General features: G+C 40.2%; 1 protein-coding gene across 1 annotated transcript; it reads right to left on the bottom strand.

The window, feature by feature from the left end:
* Positions 1-8,088: 8,088 nt before the first annotated feature.
* LOC147902805 (amino acid transporter AVT6A-like) lies at positions 8,089-18,337 on the bottom strand. The gene is made up of 6 exons (XM_087373943.1): positions 18,309-18,337; positions 11,138-11,760; positions 10,897-11,052; positions 9,381-9,587; positions 8,779-9,244; positions 8,089-8,206 (listed from the first exon to the last, which is right to left on the bottom strand). Exons 1-6 carry the CDS (start codon positions 18,335-18,337, stop codon positions 8,089-8,091), a joined length of 1,599 nt encoding a protein of 532 aa, XP_087230069.1.
* Positions 18,338-19,890: the final 1,553 nt, after the last annotated feature.

The following is a 19,890-nucleotide window of genomic DNA, read 5'->3' as shown; positions in this document are numbered from 1 at the left end:
CTTTGGAGTGATGTGGCAAAATCTTGCACAGCAGCTTCGCACAGTGTTGGGGCTGTCACTGGGTAATGTTGGATAGTGCTTGCTAGTGCTTATCAGTGTCATCATTCCCCAATCACAAATGCCTTGATACACTTCCTCGGATGACTCAGAGAAATGTAGCATAATGTTTTGCCCATGCAAATCATTATGTAGCACATTGTGTTGATGCATGTAATGAATATTCCGAACAAGTGCACTTAAAATATCAAATACATGCTAATGGACCTGTGGAGCTCCAGCAGGCATTTTTGCATCATCTCTGTGTCCCACTGAAGATGGTTGCTTCCGTTATGTCTGAGGTAGGTTAGCCATCTTTCCAAAATGATTTCCATTCTAGAACGAAAATATTATCATTGGATTATCATCATGGACTAGACCTATAGCTCGGATGATGCCCCGATGTATGACATCACCTAGGCATGTGGCTTCCTTCAAGGCTCTGGCCTTCAATGCAATGGTGGGCACAGAAAGCTTCAGCACATTACATGCATAAATTGTGTGCAGATCGAATGGAGCGACAAGAAGATTGCACATGCTGATAGTTCTGCATGTGCCTGTGCCCACAACTGCACTAGGTGTGAATCAAACATCTCGTCGCTGAAGCAGTATGGGTCGCATGGGTCTTGCCACTGGTGCACATTCATGCATGCCATGTGATGCGGGTGGTGCTTGTGTAGGCGAGAATGAAGAAGATGGAAATGGGTTAGCTTATGCAGATAGATTGTGCATTCTTGGTGCAAGCAAGTATGAAGGAGATGGAAATTGGTCTGCGTGTGTCACTAGGAGGCACAAACGAAGATGCATAAGAAGTTGTAAAATGTGGGCGTGCATGTGATAGGAGACGTGGACCAAGTGGAGGAACTGCTTGTGGATGTGGAAGAACTTGGGAAAAAGGGATATGGGGGAAGACAGGCTGTGGTGGATGCATTGATGCATATGCGTGGTGTGGCTGCAGTGGTGCTTGTGGTTGCAGTGTGGATGCAATGCGGCTTGTGACTGGGGGCATGGGTGTAGGGCATGGGTGCATTGATGGATGGGAGGATGAGGCAGCTCCTTTACCTTTGAAACCTCGCCACACATTCTTGATGTGCATGACCTGGCTTCTACAGCGAGACCCTCCCACTTCGTGTCATAGGAGGTGATGTCTCGATCTATTTGATCGAGGCATCGACTCTCCAAGGTGAAGTGGTGCATGAATTGGTCTAGACTCTATTGGAAATACATATGGATATCTTTTACACAAGATGCTCACTCCACGCTCTGCCATTGTCCTAACCAAATTTTGTACACTTCTTTCACCATTGTTGAAAGTTGTCTCAATGATGTCCTAATCGACATTCATTAAGAAGTGTACATTCTCATTTTTTAGCACCTTCCTCTGAGTCTTACTGAGATCAGGTTGTTAAAACTTCCTCTTCTCACCCACGTGAGCCATCTAATATGCAATAAGTTGCAACACAAAATTCAAAAAAGAATTCGCTGCCAAGTGCGATAAGAAACTGATTAAGCCATAATAATTAACAATGAAAGCCGTTTCAGAAATGACCTAGCTGGTATAACCTCTCAACTTAAGCTCAACTCATGTAATAGACTACAGAAAATCAAAACACAAAAAATAAGCGTGTAACGTTGACTAACTGTGGTCTTCACATCTAACACTAGGTTTCAATTGCAACATACAACTATCAAGGGATAGTTAGTGAGTGCTAGACTTAGTGTCTAAGAGCACATCACATGATATGAAACTTAGACTACATCACACAACTCTCAAGAGAGAGATGAGTGCCAAAATAAGTGTGCTTGAAAACATCTCTAAACTTAGACTGCAACACACAACTCTCAAGGGAGAGATGAGTGCGAGAATAAGCATCTATGAAAACATCACTAAGCTTAGACTGCAACACACACACAACTCTCTTAAGAGACTCTGAGTGCTAGCCCAAGAGTTCCTATAAACAAAAATGTCTATATAAACTGAGACTATAACACACAACACTCTTAAGAGAGATGAGTGCCAGCCTTAGGTAAAAAATAATTATTTATATTAAAATTGAAACTGCAACACACAACTCTCATAGGAGAGATGAGTGCCAGTCTCAAACATAAATCAAAACAAACATTAAAAAGACTACATTACAAAAGAAACATTAATTAATAAAAATAGACTACAGCACACAACTCTCGCAAGAGAGATGAGTGCCAATCTACACACTAAAATACAATACAAAACAAACATTAATTAATATAAAAAGACTGCAGCACACAACTCTCGTAAGAGAGATGAGGGCCAGTCCAAAACAAAACAAAACAAACATTAATTAATCACGAAACTAGGGATAATATTAAGAAATATAATTTTGCTTGTAGGTCTAATGGGTAAAATGAATTCATGATATATTTAGTCATGGCTTGGCATGAAGGCTTGGGGCATGGGCATTCATTGTTCAATATCTTTGGCCGTAGGCATGGTAGGCTTCCCTGTTTAGGGTGGCATGGTATAGGAATGTCTACTGGGCTATGATAGGGTAAAGGCATCAAACTTATCCGTGACCTCTATGTGCTTGGGGGTGAGTTAAAAGAGCTCTATGTTTGTGTGGTGAGCTTCATATGGTGATTCATGTAGTTCGACTGCTAGTCTTTAATTTGGTGAAGATGATCATGCTAGCTAACTAGGGGAGGGACCTATTTTGATGGATTAGCAACGTGTGAATTGGAGTGAAATGAGAGTGGAATAGATAGAACTTTTTGGCTATGCACATGGCTACATCTTTATTTTGGTCATTGGACCTTATTCTTTGCACTTTGAAAGGAAAAAGAAGATTGTGATTTTCATCTTGAGTGATAAGAGCCTACCATCTTCTTCCTTTTTCTTCTACTTTGTGTAAAATCTCTTATAGTATGAGGAAAGAATGGCTAGTAGGCACAACATTAGTCGTGGATTTTATATGTGTGCAACTAGTCATGATTGAGGATTCCAAAATCATTACTTCTATGCTAATTGAAATTTGCAAGCTCATCTAAGGTGGAGTATACCTGGAATGACCAGTAGGTGCTAAGAGCATAATAGCTTGTGCAATATCAAATTATCACATTTATGCCAACCACTTGATTTGAATTCTCCAAAAGTCGATCAAAGGATAGTTTAATAGCCTTTGATTTTTTAAATACTGCAATCCATATGAAATTCAATCACATTCATGTCAATGGGAAATTCAATCTACCCAAGTAGTCATCATCACTGTCGTTGGCCAGAATTTAATGAAGCATCATCATGTAATAAAATAGCCTCAAAATAGCCCATAATGCACGCTAGTTTGATGGTCACTATGGATGAAATTTAAGTGACCATCATCATGCTTCAAACTAGATCCTAATTCATGCCACATCACATGTCTTAGTGGCCATTATCCATGTCGCAAATTTATTTTAACTTATAGGGAATTCGATCACATTTACTCCAATGTGTAGTTTGAGCCTCGTTCAAATGAGCTTGGACATCCATGTAATCCATCTCACTTGAATAAATCGTAAGCATACTTTAAATAGTCTAAGCCCATTAGCTATCATTAATAAAATCCAATTGATCATCATCATTATTCAAATCAATGCCTACTTTGGGACATGTCATCCATCTTGGTGGTCATCAACCACCTCACAATTGTACCTAAGGGGCACACTACTAAGAAACCCTAGATATAGCACGTATTTAAGGGGTACTTTAAAAATCATTATCTATAAATTTTATATGGACAAAGAGACCCTTTTCTCTATAATGCAAAATTACCATTTTTTGCCAAAATTCAATTTAAAAACTCCATATATAACGTTAGTATCTATATTTTTGTAAACTTTCTTTTAAATTTTTGAATTTAAAAACCCCTTCATTTGGATCCATGTGGTATATTTCAATATTCTTGATGAAACCATTGGGATTTTTAATTTATTTTGTAGGAATCCAATCACAGTTATGCCAATGTGGAGTTGGAACTAGGATGATGGCCAAAGTCATCCACCTTGCTAGCTCGATTTCAATTGCCATCCACCTTGTTGGCTAGATTTCAACTATCACAACATGTAATCCAGTGGCTTGGCATGTCATCCAAGGAATTTAATTCCCATCTTGAAATAAGATTGACTCCACAATTTAAGGGATTATCATATTGTTTTCTGTCTTAACAACTGGTCATCATTTTAGCAGTAATTACACATGCCAACCTTGTGGCCTTAGGCTCAATCTCCAATTTACATGGTGTCTAGAGCTTAATCCATGTAAGCATTGTTTCTTTAGACACATTTGTAAGCCTTACACACCACCCTCTTAATATTAGTCCATGGAAGCCTCCTTCCTTGCAATCCTTGGGCAACATAATGGGAGTTCTTAGTCCAAGCCTAGACATAACAAGAATAGTCAAATTCAACATAGACAATAGTATTATGCAAAGAAAAAGTCACATACAAGTCAATTGTGGCAAGATAGGCCACATTGCGAGAGATTTTCCTAGAAAGCCCTGAACATGGAAACATAGAAAATAAATAATGTTTGGCACATGCAGCTAATGCAGAGCATGTTTTTAAAGGATTAGATAAGCTCACAAGATGTTTTTTATACAAGTTAATAATTGCACCCCTAGATAGAGAGTACTTTTGCTTGCACATAGTAGGGATTCACAACTATGGTGCCGATGGTTTAGACATGCTCACTTTAGAGCCACACATGGACTTGAATGAAAAAACATGAGGTACTCTCAATTGTCACAAAGTGGGATTTATGTTAAGGATGCCTTTATGGGAAATGACACAAAGATAATTTTCTAGGAGTATCGCGATAAGAGCCAACAGACTATTAGAGGCAATGTTGCATAGTGATATTGCAAGGTACATGACTAATATGCCGTGACTTGGTTTCACATTTATTGACGACTATACCAAAAAGTACCTATCTACTTCACGAAGTAACTACTTGATAGATTCAAGGGTCCAATGCAATAGTAGAAGCTCAACTAAGGTCTACCTTTTAGGATCTAACAATGAGGAAGAATGTGTATCCGAAGCATTTTTAAGGATTTGTAGGCAGTTTGAAATATGCAAAGTGCTCTCTTTGCCAAACACATAGCAAAAAGATAGTGTAGAGGAAAGTAATAATTACACCACTAATGAGTGTGCAAGTGAGAAGTATTCGGAAAAAGAAATTTGGAAATTGGTGTATTTCTTAAATCGGTCTACCTTGAGAGCTTTACATGTTGTTTTATGTGACATGATACAAAAGAAGCATGGAGGGGGTGTAAGCCAAATTTCTAACGTTTGATAACCTTTGGATCAATTGCCCTTGTCCATGTTTCAAAGGACAAGAGAGGCAAGTTTGATTCAAAGTGTGAGAAATGCATCATGGTTGGTGCAGAGGAACATAAATGTTATAACCTGTACAATCCAACAACTCAAAAGATGTTTGTTACTTCATGTATTATAGTATTTGATGAGAAGTAAAGCAAGCTACTTGTCATAAGAATAAAATGCAAGGCTATATTGACACTCAATCGAGTACAATGTAAAAAATGCATGATTGTAGAGATCCACAGAGTGTGGAATATTTGATGGCATACAACCTCGCCAAAGTAGGACTAATAAATAGAATGGGGAAACAACCCATAGGCAATCTAACAATGCATAGCCAAGAAGTGTAGGTCAACATGACCAAGAATCCATATCTTCTAAGCCAATGCCAAGTGGCCTACAAGGTTGGTGGATGAGGCGGCAAGAACATAAAACCTAGAAGATAGTAGATAGTCTGTAGCTATTGCTCGTGGTATAGGTTAGAGAAGATCTTAGCTTCTTCCAAGAGATGGAATAGTCAAGAAATGGGTACATGCCATGGAAGAGAAACATAACCAGCCAAAAGAAGAATGTTATTGGCTACAAATGGGTCTACATGGTTGTGCACAAGGTTTACGAAACTAGAGACAAGTATACGGCAAGCTAGTTGCAAAGAGATATGGTATTATTTAATCAATAGAAGAGCATTGACTTTGAGGAGACCATTGCACTAGTTACTAGAACAAAGATCATTTGATTGATCCTCTCTCTTTGATACAATATGAGGTCATACTTGCAACAAAATGAATGTTAGTCTATTTTTCTTATACTAGAGGTGGAGAGCTATAAGAGAATATTTATATAAAGCATCCATAAGGATTTGTTGAGAAAGGAACCAATCATTTGGTATGCCAGATAGAAGGCACTCCTATGGTCTCAAGCAAGCCCCATGGACCTAGTATAGCAATATTGACACCTATTTCAAGGAACAAGGGTTTATAAGGAGTGAACTTGATCATGGAGTGTACCTAAAATAGGTGTCAATCTTACTATACCAAGCCCACAGGCCTAGTATTGACCTTTTATAGAAAGACTGACACCTATCTCAGTAAACAAGGGTTCAAAAGGAGTGAGATTGATGGCATATGAAGAGAAGAATGCAAATTATCTCACTATCATAGCACTCCATATTTCTAGAGATATACTCATGTTAAACATCCTTTGTGTACCTTGGTCTAGGAAGAAGCAAGCAATGAAGCCATTATCTAGAAGAGAGGCTTAGTACATCTCACTTGGCCTTGCATGTGAATCAAATGGATTCACATTCTTAGAGTATCTTGGTGTAGTCCAAGATAGTGTTATTGTGATGTTTTGTGATAGCCATAGTCCATGGCATTGGCAAAGAATCCAAATGTCCATGGACACTCACAGAGTCTTGAAATCAAGTACTATTTTATCAAGAAATGGGGGGAACATGGAACTATCCAACCACTTACTATTTCTCCAAGAATCAAGTAGCAAATATTTTCATGAAAGCCATACCTCAAGAGAAGTTTGAAAAGTTCAAAATCCCCCCACCCCCCAAACTTTTGAGGGATGGTGAGGATTCTTTCATGGGCCAACTAATTTAATTTATAAAGAAGAAAGATTTAGGAACCATCTTTGTTTGTTTAGAAATTTGTCACAGAGCTTCCAATCAAGGATAGCTTGGGTTAGTATGTCAAGGACAAGGATTAAAAGACTGTGCAAAATAATTTATCCTTCCCTCTACATGTGTTTTATTAGTCAAGAGTTAGTCAATCCTCTGGGCCTAGAATTCACTCTTAATTTTTTGTTGCAACTTGCATGTAGGGTGAAAGGACATGGAGGGGGGAGGGATTAGGCATGTATGCATAATTTACAAAGGTATACTATTTGTAGGGTGGCGCCATACATACAGTGATGTTCCTATGGTCCAAACATGCATGTAATAGGGGCCCTTTGACACAATGAACCTTTGTATGCATAGACATTAATTACAAAGATACTATTTATAGAATCAACCCATATGTAAAGGTAAGTTCCTATGTTCCAAACATATACGTGATAGGCCCTCTTTGATACAATAAACCCTTTGATAGGGTCAAAACATGTGGACCATATAGTGTGCACAATGTGTTTGCTACCTCGAATGTTGCTAGTTGGAATCTTTAACATTAGATTGTAGCCTAAAAAGGGTCTTAAAAACTCATATATTATTTGGATTTTCTCTTGCCTACATTTGAGGCTCTTTAGACGATTGATAGTAAAGCACATTCAAGGTTCCATAGAATTATATAATATTATATCATTTCCCCTACTATGTAGATCCTCTTAAAAAGGTATAATTAGCCAACTACTTGAAGGACCACAAAACTTATGTGTCCAAAAATGGTCCAAACGTGTAATAAACTATAAACATACTATTTATCAATCAACATATTTGTGTTTAATTAACATGTTTAATTAACATGTACCCCCATATGACTCTCTTTATTGAAATAACACGCTTTATGTCATCTAGATAATATAGCTCCCATCGTTCAAACCATCTTTTGAACATGTAAAATACCCATGGCAATCCTATGGTCTTACTAAAACAAACATTTGATTTTCTTTAAATGAGCCTTAAATAGGCACCTATAATCAATGTCAATGAGATACCTATAGAGTGGATCCAATATTACATAAGCCCACATGATCATGTTCGCCATCTGGGGCTTAGCAAAAATTACGATAAATGTGCCCAGTCAAAGTTATGAGACTTACGCCAACGGCCAATAATACCATAAACCATGCCATCCACTTTTCCCTTCTTGATGCTATTCCATAAACATCCCTACAAAAGGAGATTGCAATACACATGTTAGTATACAAAGATGACAACTAGATGACTAGCTAAAGTTTCCAACAGCTTAATTTGGTAAGTGAACTCTCTTGAAGAAGTGTGTGCAAATTAGGCCCATTGGACCATGCTTTACTCGGCCCATTGGACCATGCTTTACTCATTCTAAATGTAAGCTCAAATACGGGTACTCTCCAGTTGCCAAAGTTCTTTGCCCCGAAACACATGGCCAGCTTATATGAGGGGCAAGGGTCTTCCCGAGGGAATAAAACGCCCTCAAGTGAGCTCAATTGGGCACACGCACAAACTCTGTTGGGCTGTTGCTCCACACGTTGCCAAAGTTTCGAATCCTTGCAGCTATCAAACATTCTAACTACAGTAGTGAGATTGTCAACTGCGTCCTTAAATCTTTCATTTGTGTAGACAACCAACCGCCCTAATTAGCATAGTCCAATGTTCTTACGGTGCTTAGAAACAACCAAGTCTACGCTTCCCTTTCTCCCAAATAAAATACCCAAACTTTTTATCACAGGCTAGATTGCAAGTGAAAAACGACTGTCGGTTACCTCAGAACAAGAAATCCAGGGAAGATGAACCCAATGCAGATGGCTGAGGTGGACCCTGTGATTTGAAATGCATCCCAGATATCTGGCACAAATGATGCACCCAGATAAGATGACACCATGAGACATGCAGTAAGACAGGAAAATCTTTTCGCATCTCTCGACAATGGTGGAGCCCCTGGGAAGAGAAGGCCATCAAGATTAAGGCGGAGTGAGAAATTCAGCAATGGGAAAACCAGCATAACATGAATAGCATATCCCACTCGGATGATGTCTGAAAATACTCTGCTATAAGAAACTCCAAGATCGACGTCAAAATTTAATAAAATATCACTCAAGGTATCATCTCCAAATAAGAGATAGCCAAACAGGCTTGTTGCCAAATAGATTGCTGTGCACAAAATGAGAGAGGTCCGAATTATGTCCCGAGAATGAGCAGCCTTCTGCAATTCATTGAGTACTGGGTGAACTGTAGAGACAGAAAACAGTAGTAGGATGCAATTCAATGTCGACTGTTTACGAGCTTAAAAATTAGAAGTCCTAATTTGATTGTTTATGTCTCATGTAAACTCATATTCCATGCTTCACAGGCATAAGAAGCATACCACAATGATGACAGATATACGCCATCAACACGACTGGCACCACAGAGAAAAAGCTCAAGATGACGGATGGATTATTGTCAAGCCGTAGAAATAATTTTGGTTTACTGATTCTTCCAGCAGCCAGTTTGTAGATTGCGATTGCTGCCGTGACGATGACAAACACGACAGCCAGGCCAACTGACAGGGCTGATGAGAGCCTCAAAGAATCTGAGAGCACAAAAACAATTCATGCTTCAATTTTATTTTTGACAACGGAGAGTATATCATATAGCCCATAGAATTATACAGCCCATAATGGAGAGTAGATCATACAGCCCATAGATTATACAGGTAAAATTAAAAAATTAAGTTAGACAGTCACCCCATTAGCTATTCCAGTTTCCTCGTAGAGGCAAGCGCGTAAAAGAATCATGTTTCTTGCATTGATTCAAGCAAGTTTAGACTCCCTTTGAATGGCAACTAAACAGAATATACTAGACCTTCAGAGTTAGGTGCCAAGCGCATTATATGAAAATAGATATTGTCAGTTCAATATGTGATGTGCATATAGCAACAATCCATTTTCAAACTAAAGATGTACCTCACAAGCTAGCTCGTTCTACCCTAATGACTAAGGGAGAGGCTTTACCCCAGTTTACTTTACCATCGTGCAAGATGTGAAGGTAAGCATAGCTAAAGCACCCATGAAAACATTCAGCTGCAGAGATTCAATATTGATTTACTTGAAATCCTGCCAAGGTGTAGGAAACGGTCGAGCAGACCAGGCCAACTAAGTTGACCTAATTCGTCTAAATAAGGCCACCTCGATCATGGAAAAATGCCAACTAATTTATCACCTTGTACACAATATGACGCGACTGCAGACTCAAGGAATTCAGAGAATTCAGCGGCAAAGCAGCTAGGACAAGCTCACGGTCTAGATGAAGCTATTAGACTTGAGCTACGTATATATACATAAATTTGACACATTGTAAAGCACGATAGTGAGAAAGATGATCCTTTAAAAGGCTCAACAAGCTCACTCTCAAAGATCACAAATGCAACAATAAATGAGTCTGAGAAAACGATTTGAAGCACATGAAGAATCCAAACACCGTACTATTACGAAGATAGGGGTCTGCTGTGCCCTGGTACCCTCCCCATGCCAAGGACATGGATCGATTTCCCCGTTGATTTCTAATAACAATCTGGGTGAAGCCTTGTTAGAACAGTGCGAGGCAGTGTGCAGAATAAGAAAAGGAAGCAAGTCCCAGCATAGATATAGTGCCAGCTAATTATCACCTGCTTACAGAAATTCATCCAATGATAAGCTAGAAATAAGACGAACTTGCATTAAAAATTTCCATCTACAGCTCATCTCTAACTTGACCAATGAGCTCCGCAGTCCAGACAATTCAGCGCATTTTCTGAAACATAACAAATTTGCTGAAAAATTCTTCGTTTCAAGTGCTTTTGAAGGACATGCTGAATTAGTGGCTCCATTAAGGCTGTGCATTGCTGAAGGGTGAGAGAGTACCAACATGCCGGACTGACACTAAGGGAACCAGAATAAACACTGTCGTGAAAAACATCACAACGGTTCTACAGTTCCACCATGTCTCACCACCTGCCCATTCCTCCAAAACTCCAGTGTGATGAAAAGTTGATGACGTTGAACCAGACAGCACATCAGCTGCAACGACCTTAGATAGCGTCAATTACGTGGAATCTTTTTAAGGTCATTTCTGCATAAACACCCGTTTTTTGAAAAGACGTACCAATGATGATGAGGTATGCAACGAGTAGTCCAAAATTGTTAATTATGACACAAACTTGTAGAGAAATTCTTCCTATGCGCCCAAACGAATCAGCCATGACGCCTCCATATGTTACGGCCTTGCAAGCATTAGAGTATTTCAACATAAATTCGATGGAGGTGTTGCTCAAGAACCCTACAAACACAATCAGGAGGAGGCCAGGAACCAGGCCTATCGTTCTCATGGTGGCGGGCAAGCCCATAATGCCTGCTCCGACGATGGTCGTGGAGAGACTAAAAACAGCACTGGAAAACGAAGCGGCCTTGTAACCATCGTTCTGCCGATCATCGTGGCGTTTGCGGGGGAGCAATGGAGCATTTTCATCTGCTATTGTTAAGAGTCTGGCGGAAGTCGTGGGGCCGAAGGACAAGTCGGAAGAAGTCATCTCCTCTCTATTGCAGCGTCGAAAATAAGATATACTAGCACCCCAAAAGATCACGAAGCTAACATTCTTCAGCAACGAATCAATACGCGGATCCGAATATAAGACGGCCAACTGCGCTGCATCTTGGTCCTTCCTTTTCTCCTTCTCCTTGATCTCTGCATAACCAGCAGCGACGGGAAAGACCACAAGGCAGAAGGCTCTACGTTATCGTGTAGCTTCAAATTGATCGGACATACACAAATGCAAATTCAAGATTATTGCCGGAAACTCTTCAGCGCTAGCAAAGATACAATCTATTCGACGCAGCCAAGAAAGAAGATTGATCAGTGTACGGGAGCTGTGGAGGGTAAGCATAACACATGATGATAACGATTATGATGGGGACACGTGCTCGTTTAGAGAGTAAAGTTTGCCCAAAATTTTGCATTAAAAGCTGGCGCAATTGTAGCCTCCATTACATGCACATCTTTTGGGGAGCTTTTGTGGGTCGGTTCTTTTTAATTTCATCACAGAATTGATTTGATTCGTGTTTTGGAGTCTTGCATCTTCCATATACATATATGTTTGCGCACTGAGCACCTGCAATCTCAGAGCCCCGTTCTAGCTCTACCTGCTTGAAAATTGATCGAGCGTCTTTGGCTTGCCCCCAATCGGTAGGCCTTAGTAGTTGTTTGTGGCTGAAAGCAAAAAATGGTCCATTTTTTCCATTTAAAGAAAATCATAATTTCTAATTTGCTAGCGGAGTTGTACTCGCATGGCGCTCTGTGGGGGGAACTAGCGTAGAGCGGTATTTTCTCTATGGCGGTGTCTGTTCCATCAATGATGATTGCTCCGATGCAGTAGGAAGTGTCAGCAGCTTTGCAGACCGCCTATACCATGCCAACCTACCTAATAATCCCATCCCCTCGCCATTCAAGAAGCCCATGCCGCAGCCCAAAACAAGCAAACAATGCAGGAATTCATGCTTGCCAGACTCGGATCTTTGTTTGACACCATGCCGTTGAATGAGGTAAAGGAGAGATTCATGATGAGAATGGAAAGTCATAGGTGATTGAAATAGCTGACCTGGCAAAAATGCGAGCCTAGCTAGACATTGCAAGTCCAGAAAGGTAGCATGTTTGGTGCGAAGGTTTCATGCTATGTTTGAGCTGTAAGAGAGAGAGAGAGAGAGAGAGAGAGAGAGGAACTGAGGGTGAGAGCGTGGACCTCCTCTCTCTCTCTCTCTCTTCTCTCTCTCTCTCACTCTCTTACCTCTCTACGCTCTCACCCTCAGTTCTCTCTCCCTCTCTCTCTTACTCTCAATTCCCTCTCTCTCTCTCTCTCTCTCTCTCTCTCTCTCTCTCTCTCTCTCCCTCTCCCTCTCTCTCTCTCTCTCTCTCTCTCAATCTCTCAGTCTCAGCTCTCTATGCTCTCACCCTCAATTATCTCTCTCCCTTAGAGCAACATTGTAATTTAAAATCTCATGATCAAGTAGTAGCTTAACCTGAGAAAACAAGTTACAGGCATATTATTAATGAGAACTCTAAAATGCTTATTTTTGAAATGGGAATGCATTTCTGTTAAACCATTGAGAGAAAGAATCAATAGCATTGATAGATTCATCTTGAAACTGAAAGGAATTTCTGGCAATCCAAATAAAACCATAGTGCATGAGCTCTTAAGACAACCCATGAGGCATAAGGCATTTTGAAAGAGTCTCCCAATAGAATTGGATTTCCAATTTTGAAAGAGTCACCAACTTGAATCTGCACAAACTTCCAAACCTTTTTGGCACCTTGACAAGTGATAAACAAGTGAAAGACATCCTCTTTAAGTGCAAGGCATCTTTTATAAAAGCTAGAACCTTTTCCTATCTTTTCACTTCTACAGTTAGTCTAGATTGCCTTGTGAAGGATAAGCAAAAGTAGAGTGGAATTTTTTTCTAGAATTTTCTTCTCTCAAATGAGAAGAAATCAACCATGTTGCCACTTGAATTTATCATCTACTATTTTCCACCTAAGGTTAAGGGTTTTAACAATATCTTCTATGTCACTATATGGAGTTGGGATAGGAAGCAGATGAGAGCTCCCAACTAGATGAATTATTTTGTAAAATTTAGGAAATGTCCTCCTTTCTAGGTGGAGTCTTGTTGTCCATAGTTGAATTTTGCTCATAACCAACCCTTTATCTTGGTTTGAAAGTCTAAACTCGCTCCTAATTTCTTGCCAATTTTTCCACCTAAGATCATTTTTGTGCCAAATCTGTTCCCGCGTTTGTAGGCATTTTTAAAAAAGCATCCATGATTTTATTATCTCTGTATCACTAAGAGGATTTTGTTTTAAAAAAATAGAAACCCATATTGAGTCCAGTCCCATATAAGCTCCCTTTCCAGAGAATACAATTTAACACTTTATTTGTGAGGATACGAATTTCTTCTTCAAGTCTTTTTCTTCTTATAATCTTAAAGTTTTCTATAGTTGGTTTGTCAATCTTTCCTGCCCACTGTCTTTGAAGTATCTTAGCTTCCCTAATTTTGATCTGCCCTTGTTGCCTTATCTCTTTCTTTTTTTGCAAAATAAAAATCTAGGCTTGGGTTTTGTATTGCCAAGCCTTTTGTTTCGAAATTTCCAGGTGAGCTCTGAGTTTATCCATTCTCCTTGTGCATATTATTGCCCTATTTTTCCTGGCATCCTTTAGTATTTTTTGAGTGCTAAAAACTACCAACAGCCCAAGCATCATTCAAAGTAAAGTATAACAAGAAAAAGTATGCATCTAGGCTCTGATGATGTCTTGCTGCACTACTTAAAGTTGAAAGAGATGAGGGTCTACTTTGAACACCGAGGGGCTCTTTTTTCTTGAGCCAAAATCAAAGGTACAACAGATTGGTTTATGATCATTAAAGAGTGTTAACGAGGTCATTACATTGCATTTGTAGGAGATGGTCTGATTTAAGAGACCATGAGAAATGTATATTCTATGCATTGTTGCTACTCTCCTATATCTCCCGCCTGTCTTTTACACCAAGTGAAGACTTTTGGTGTACCTGAGTCAATCAATTGCAAATTTTCTTTGAGATCCTCCCAAGAATGTAGCTCTATGCCCCTCAGGTAGGACTTTAGATATCTTTTATGGACACTGTTGTGATCCAGTTCCACATTCATGGGATTGTTTGCTTCATTCGTGGTTGGTTAAGGTGCCTCATTCTTGGGATTGTTTGATTGATTGATTCCCCGCTAAGACGATTCACTTTTTGGAATGGTTGAGAGGGAGGTTCTTAATCTAAGTACCACTCCCTTCTTTTAAACTTTGAGGATTCTTCTCTGTAAAAGCACCTAGTGTTCTACCAGAGTGTTCTAGTGCATCTCCTTGTCTTCAAGTTGTTCTGCTCCTTTGTCTCCATGGCCACCTATGCCTCTATCAAATTCAAGAAACATGTTGTTTCATTCATCTTGCACTCTTTTTCTCTAGCTCTTCGTTGTTCTCGTCTTGCATGGTATGCCTTTGGGGGGCGTCCCCCAAAATCTCCGAGGGGGGGGCTTCTCCACCTATCTCATCCCTCTAAATCGGGAGTGCAGAAATAGTTCCAAGAAAAGGGGGGAGAGAAGAGCCCTCCTTTAAAATCTTGCAATAATTAAAGGGAGTCCTGAATATAGCAAGACCCAAAAATAAGCAAATGGTAATCAATTTTACAAAGGACTCGTAGTGATGGAAATTTGTGGACAGCATGGATGTTTTTATCGAAGCTATACTTATATATCATCTTCCCCCACTAGTGTTTTGATCGTTTATCCATGGCCCCCAAGATGTTTTTGAGTCGGCTAAGGAGGGAAGTTGCCAGCATCAAACTACACAAAACTTATCATACACCATAGTATCCCCAAATATGGGTGATTTGAGAGAAATCCATAAGAAGGCAACCAAGGAGATTCTAAGGTATGTCAAGGGAATAGTAACATATTGAATATAATTTATACATTGATGTGATGTAAAATACAAAACAATTGGAAGGACATGGAAAACCATTGGTAATCAACTCATGAAGGACAAGAGCAAGAGGAACGAGATGAAAGAAGTCAAGAGCAGTTTACGAGGTAGGTCGGTGAATCATGCATTCAAGTGACGAACAGTAGCATTTCACCACCCTCCAAACCTAACCCTACCCCCTTCTCTCCTCCATCAACGTGTACCTCTCACCCCACATCCACACCCCACCCTCTATACCCACCTTACCCACCATCCTCCACGTCATATCCCTCACCACCCTATCTGCCCTCCTCATCACACACCCCATAGTCAGTGACCTTTTCACATCACACCCCCCCTTCCACTCATCACACCCTTAAAAAAAATAAAAAAGTAAAAAAATTTCCCTCTTCTTGCCCCCTCCTCTTTCATTTTCTAGTTTTTAGCTCTCCACCCTCCTTTTTAAATTTTTTTATTTTACTCCATCCTCTCTTTTTTCTTATCCCCTCCCCCCCCCCCCTTTTTTCTTATTTATTCTTAACTCCCCCCCTACCCCTTCCCCTTGCCCCCTTTCTTATCCCTCTCTCCCCACCTTTGCACCCCCCTCTTTTTATTTTATTTTCCTTCACTTACATTTTATTATTTCTTTGTTTTTCTTTCTTTCTTTTTCCATTGCTCCACTCTTTCTTCTCTGACATCAGCAACATCAACATCTTGATCGACATCATCATTGATGTTGAGTAGTACATCTTTCATTTACTCGTGTGAGATTGCATTGATCACATACACACATTTTGATCATGATGGAGCACCTTGTCATGGACATTTTCCTTCACGTTCCACCTCCCCTCATCAATGTATACCTTCACATGCCATCTCCACAAAATGATACTGCATTGATTATCTCTTTTCTTCATAGCTATGATGATTTATGGGTGTCAGTGTAACACACATCAGGATCCATGGACTGCACATCATGATGACATCTTTTGATGATTTTTACTTATCATGGCTCTCTAGTGTTTGCCACAGTTATTACAATGATTGCAGGATCATCTTGACTTTCCCCACCCTGATCTGTAGTGGGATGTAATGCAATATGATCCTTATTTTGTTCCATCACATTAGGCACCCCATGATCTATCCTCATCATCGAGCACCCCTCCGAGCCATCATAACTCTTCATCGAGCATCGATACCCTGCCTTCGACATCATTGAGTACCACTTTACTTTCTGATGCTGCAAAGACTTTTACCCCTCTCATCACCACATCATTTGAGGGGTAATCTCTTTCTTCATTGACTAGTACTTCATTGTGACACATCTGGAGTTGGTAGCTCCCTTGTCGAACCCACCTATGAGCCTTGTACTTTTGTATCTGTACTCATCATCAGTGGATGCTAGGGCACCAGCTACTATTAATGTCTACATGTGGGGTACATACACTTATGTTTGAGGCTCAATTTGCACTTCATCGACATAGTCACCTTTGACTTGTGCTTCAGTGATATTATCTTCATCAACCTCATCATTTCATGCACCTTCACTTGGGGAGCCATTTGACTTACCTATCTTCATTTGGGACCCAGGTGGACTGGTGTACACCTTCTATATCCACCACATTCCAAGGACAAAATGTACTTCAGAGGTGGGGGCATGCTAGCCCATTTCTAGGGTAAACACTTTGGCCATCCATGTTTGATTAGATCTAGAGATTGTAAGCACATTTGCACTACATTGTATTATGTTATTGGGTGCACATTGCACATGGTTTGGACCATAGGTTAGGAGGATTACATCCTATTGGTTGAAATCCATGCAACCTCTCATTGTATGACATGTGGCATACAAGATTGCCTCTTCTATCTATATATTGAGAGCATGGAGAGAGGAGACTTCATTCCCTCTAGCCCTAGCTGAAATCCGCTCATGTGTGTTTTCCTTTAGTGCTTGTCTCCTTCTTTGAGGTCTTCATGTTGTGCAAGTTCCTTGAGTGTGAGAGGCTTGAGAGAGCTTGTGTGATTGATGGCTTGGTTGAGTATCTTCACATGATGCTACACATCCTCGTGTGTGGGTTAGACTAGAAGGGTGTGTTGTAGTCATGTGGGTGGCATTCCTTTCTCCTCCTTCTTGAGTTTCCTCATGTGTAGTGCTACACATGGGTGGCATACCATTTCCCCTTCCTAGAGACTCGACTACCCCATACCATACATACTTGTAAGGCTAGAGGTTGTATGGTGAGGTTGGGAGAACCCCATGATGATGCCCATGCCTTGTGTGGCTAGAGTGGGAGACTAGGTGCTGCAAGTGAGAGGAGAGAGTTGTGAGTTGTGAGAGATGTGTGATGTGCTTACTTTGATTTATTTGTTGCTTTGTTAGTGTAGATTAGGCTAGGTTGCTTAGGATATAATTTCATTTATTTAGGTTAGATTTTGGTTTCTTGTTTGCTACTGGTTTCAAGTGAGTTTCAGGCCCCCTACATGACTTTTATCATCATGTGGACACCTAACGGTGCATTTTAGACTACAGTTGCCATTCCTTTTTTTGAGGTTGCAAGTTCCTGTGTCAATGCACTTGCATATCACTCACTATGGGTCATTGTACTTGATTTTGTTGCTAGTGTTGTTGGCCCTTCTTTGTGTCTACAAAGGTAGGTCCTTGTGGTGCTAGCTTCTTAATCCCTTTTATTGGTGTTGTTTTCGGCCCTTTGGCTTCCATTGTTGATGAGGTTTTGTCAGTGACTTTGTTGGCAGGGTAGGTTCTTATGTGGTTGCCTTGTTCATTAACTCAAGCAGATCCCTTACCTTTCCCTTTGATTTACATAACCATGCATAGCTAGATTCTAGAAGGAGTGTGCAAACCTTAGTGACAATGCATTTAGATGAGCCCGGGGCCTTTGTTTTGTGGCCATTGTATCTTTTCTTGGGGGCGTAGATATATGATTTGCCATCATAAAATCCTTGGGCCCTAAGGATGTCCTTTGGTATCCAATGGTATGATTTGGAAGATCATCATGGTCCTCTATTTTGTTGGTTCTCCTAGCTGCTCGGTCGGCGAGATAGGGATGATGGCATCTTGTTATGATGAGGTCTCTTTGGTACCCAAATTTGAACTTCTTCTGTACCTGTATTAGCTAATGTGAATAAGTCCTTGCAGACCCATTATTTTGTGATGTCTTCAATAGCTAGTGGGGTTACCTTTGTTGTGGGGGTGGGAGATGCTTTAGATGAAGTTGGTGGTGCTGGCAGGGTGTGCCAAGTGCTTTTCTTTTAGGTGCTAACACCTTCTGTCCCTTGGTGACTTCCTTACATAGGTTTATAGTGGTGGTGCCATTGGGTAAGAACATATAGCTATCCTTTCTAGCTAGTTGATTTGGACAAAGGTGGCACGACTCATGTTTGTCCTAGGACCACTCACTCTGGAATGGTACATGTAGGGATTACATAGTACTTGCATGACACTATGTGGTTGTACACCACTGTAGATATGTCCATTGATCCTACCATGCTATTTATTTCTATAGTCTAAAATGCATCGCCGGATCATCCGCGTAGCAAAAGAAGCCACATAGGAGGTACAACTAGAATCATAAACCGCAAGAAGTAAGAAAACTAAACTAACCTATCCTAAGAATGACAAGACAATTTAATAACCTACTCCTAACCTAAGCAAGTAAGAAATGCATAAGACAACAAAAATGAAATAAAACATCTCTCTCAACCATTCCCACATGTGAGGATATGGGCCTCTAGACACCTCACAGTCATGTAAGAAGAACTGATCATAGTATGAAACTTGATTGCAAGATCTTACACTTGAGGTAAGCTAGGTACCATGACCACTCTCAGGAAATGCTAGAATAGAAGAAAGGTAAGCCACTCCAAATGTTACGCAAGAAGGAACCTCAACCAAGTAATGCAACTGAGGAACTCTCAACAAGCCTCTCACACTCATCAAGCATCTCACACTCACAAGACTTCAAGAAAGCAACAGGAGGAAGAAGACCCAAGTATGTACACAATCATGCAAGCGAACACAAGTGGACTCCAAACTAGGGCTGATGGAATGAGGACTCTCATCACCTAGCTCTCAATATATAGATAGAACAGGCAATCATGTATGCCACATGTTGCACAATGAGAGGCTATATGATTTGCAACCAATAGGATGTGGAGGTGGATGTAATCCTCCTAACCTATGGTCTAAACCACATGAAATGTGCACCTGAAAAGTAATACAATGAAGTGCAAAAGTACACATAATCCCTAGCTGAAACATGACATGGATCTAACCAATGTGTTAACCCTAGAATGGGTTTAGATGCCCCCTACTCTGAAGTACATTCTGTTTTTTGAATGTGGCGGATATAGAAGTAAAATACAAGTA

This window comes from Dipteris shenzhenensis, chromosome 4 (assembly GCF_047967505.1).
Source record: "Dipteris shenzhenensis isolate YYH24624 ecotype China chromosome 4, Dip_SZ_1.0, whole genome shotgun sequence".
Classification (NCBI taxonomy): domain Eukaryota; kingdom Viridiplantae; phylum Streptophyta; class Polypodiopsida; order Gleicheniales; family Dipteridaceae; genus Dipteris; species Dipteris shenzhenensis.
This window is presented reverse-complemented; position numbering and strand designations above follow the sequence as displayed.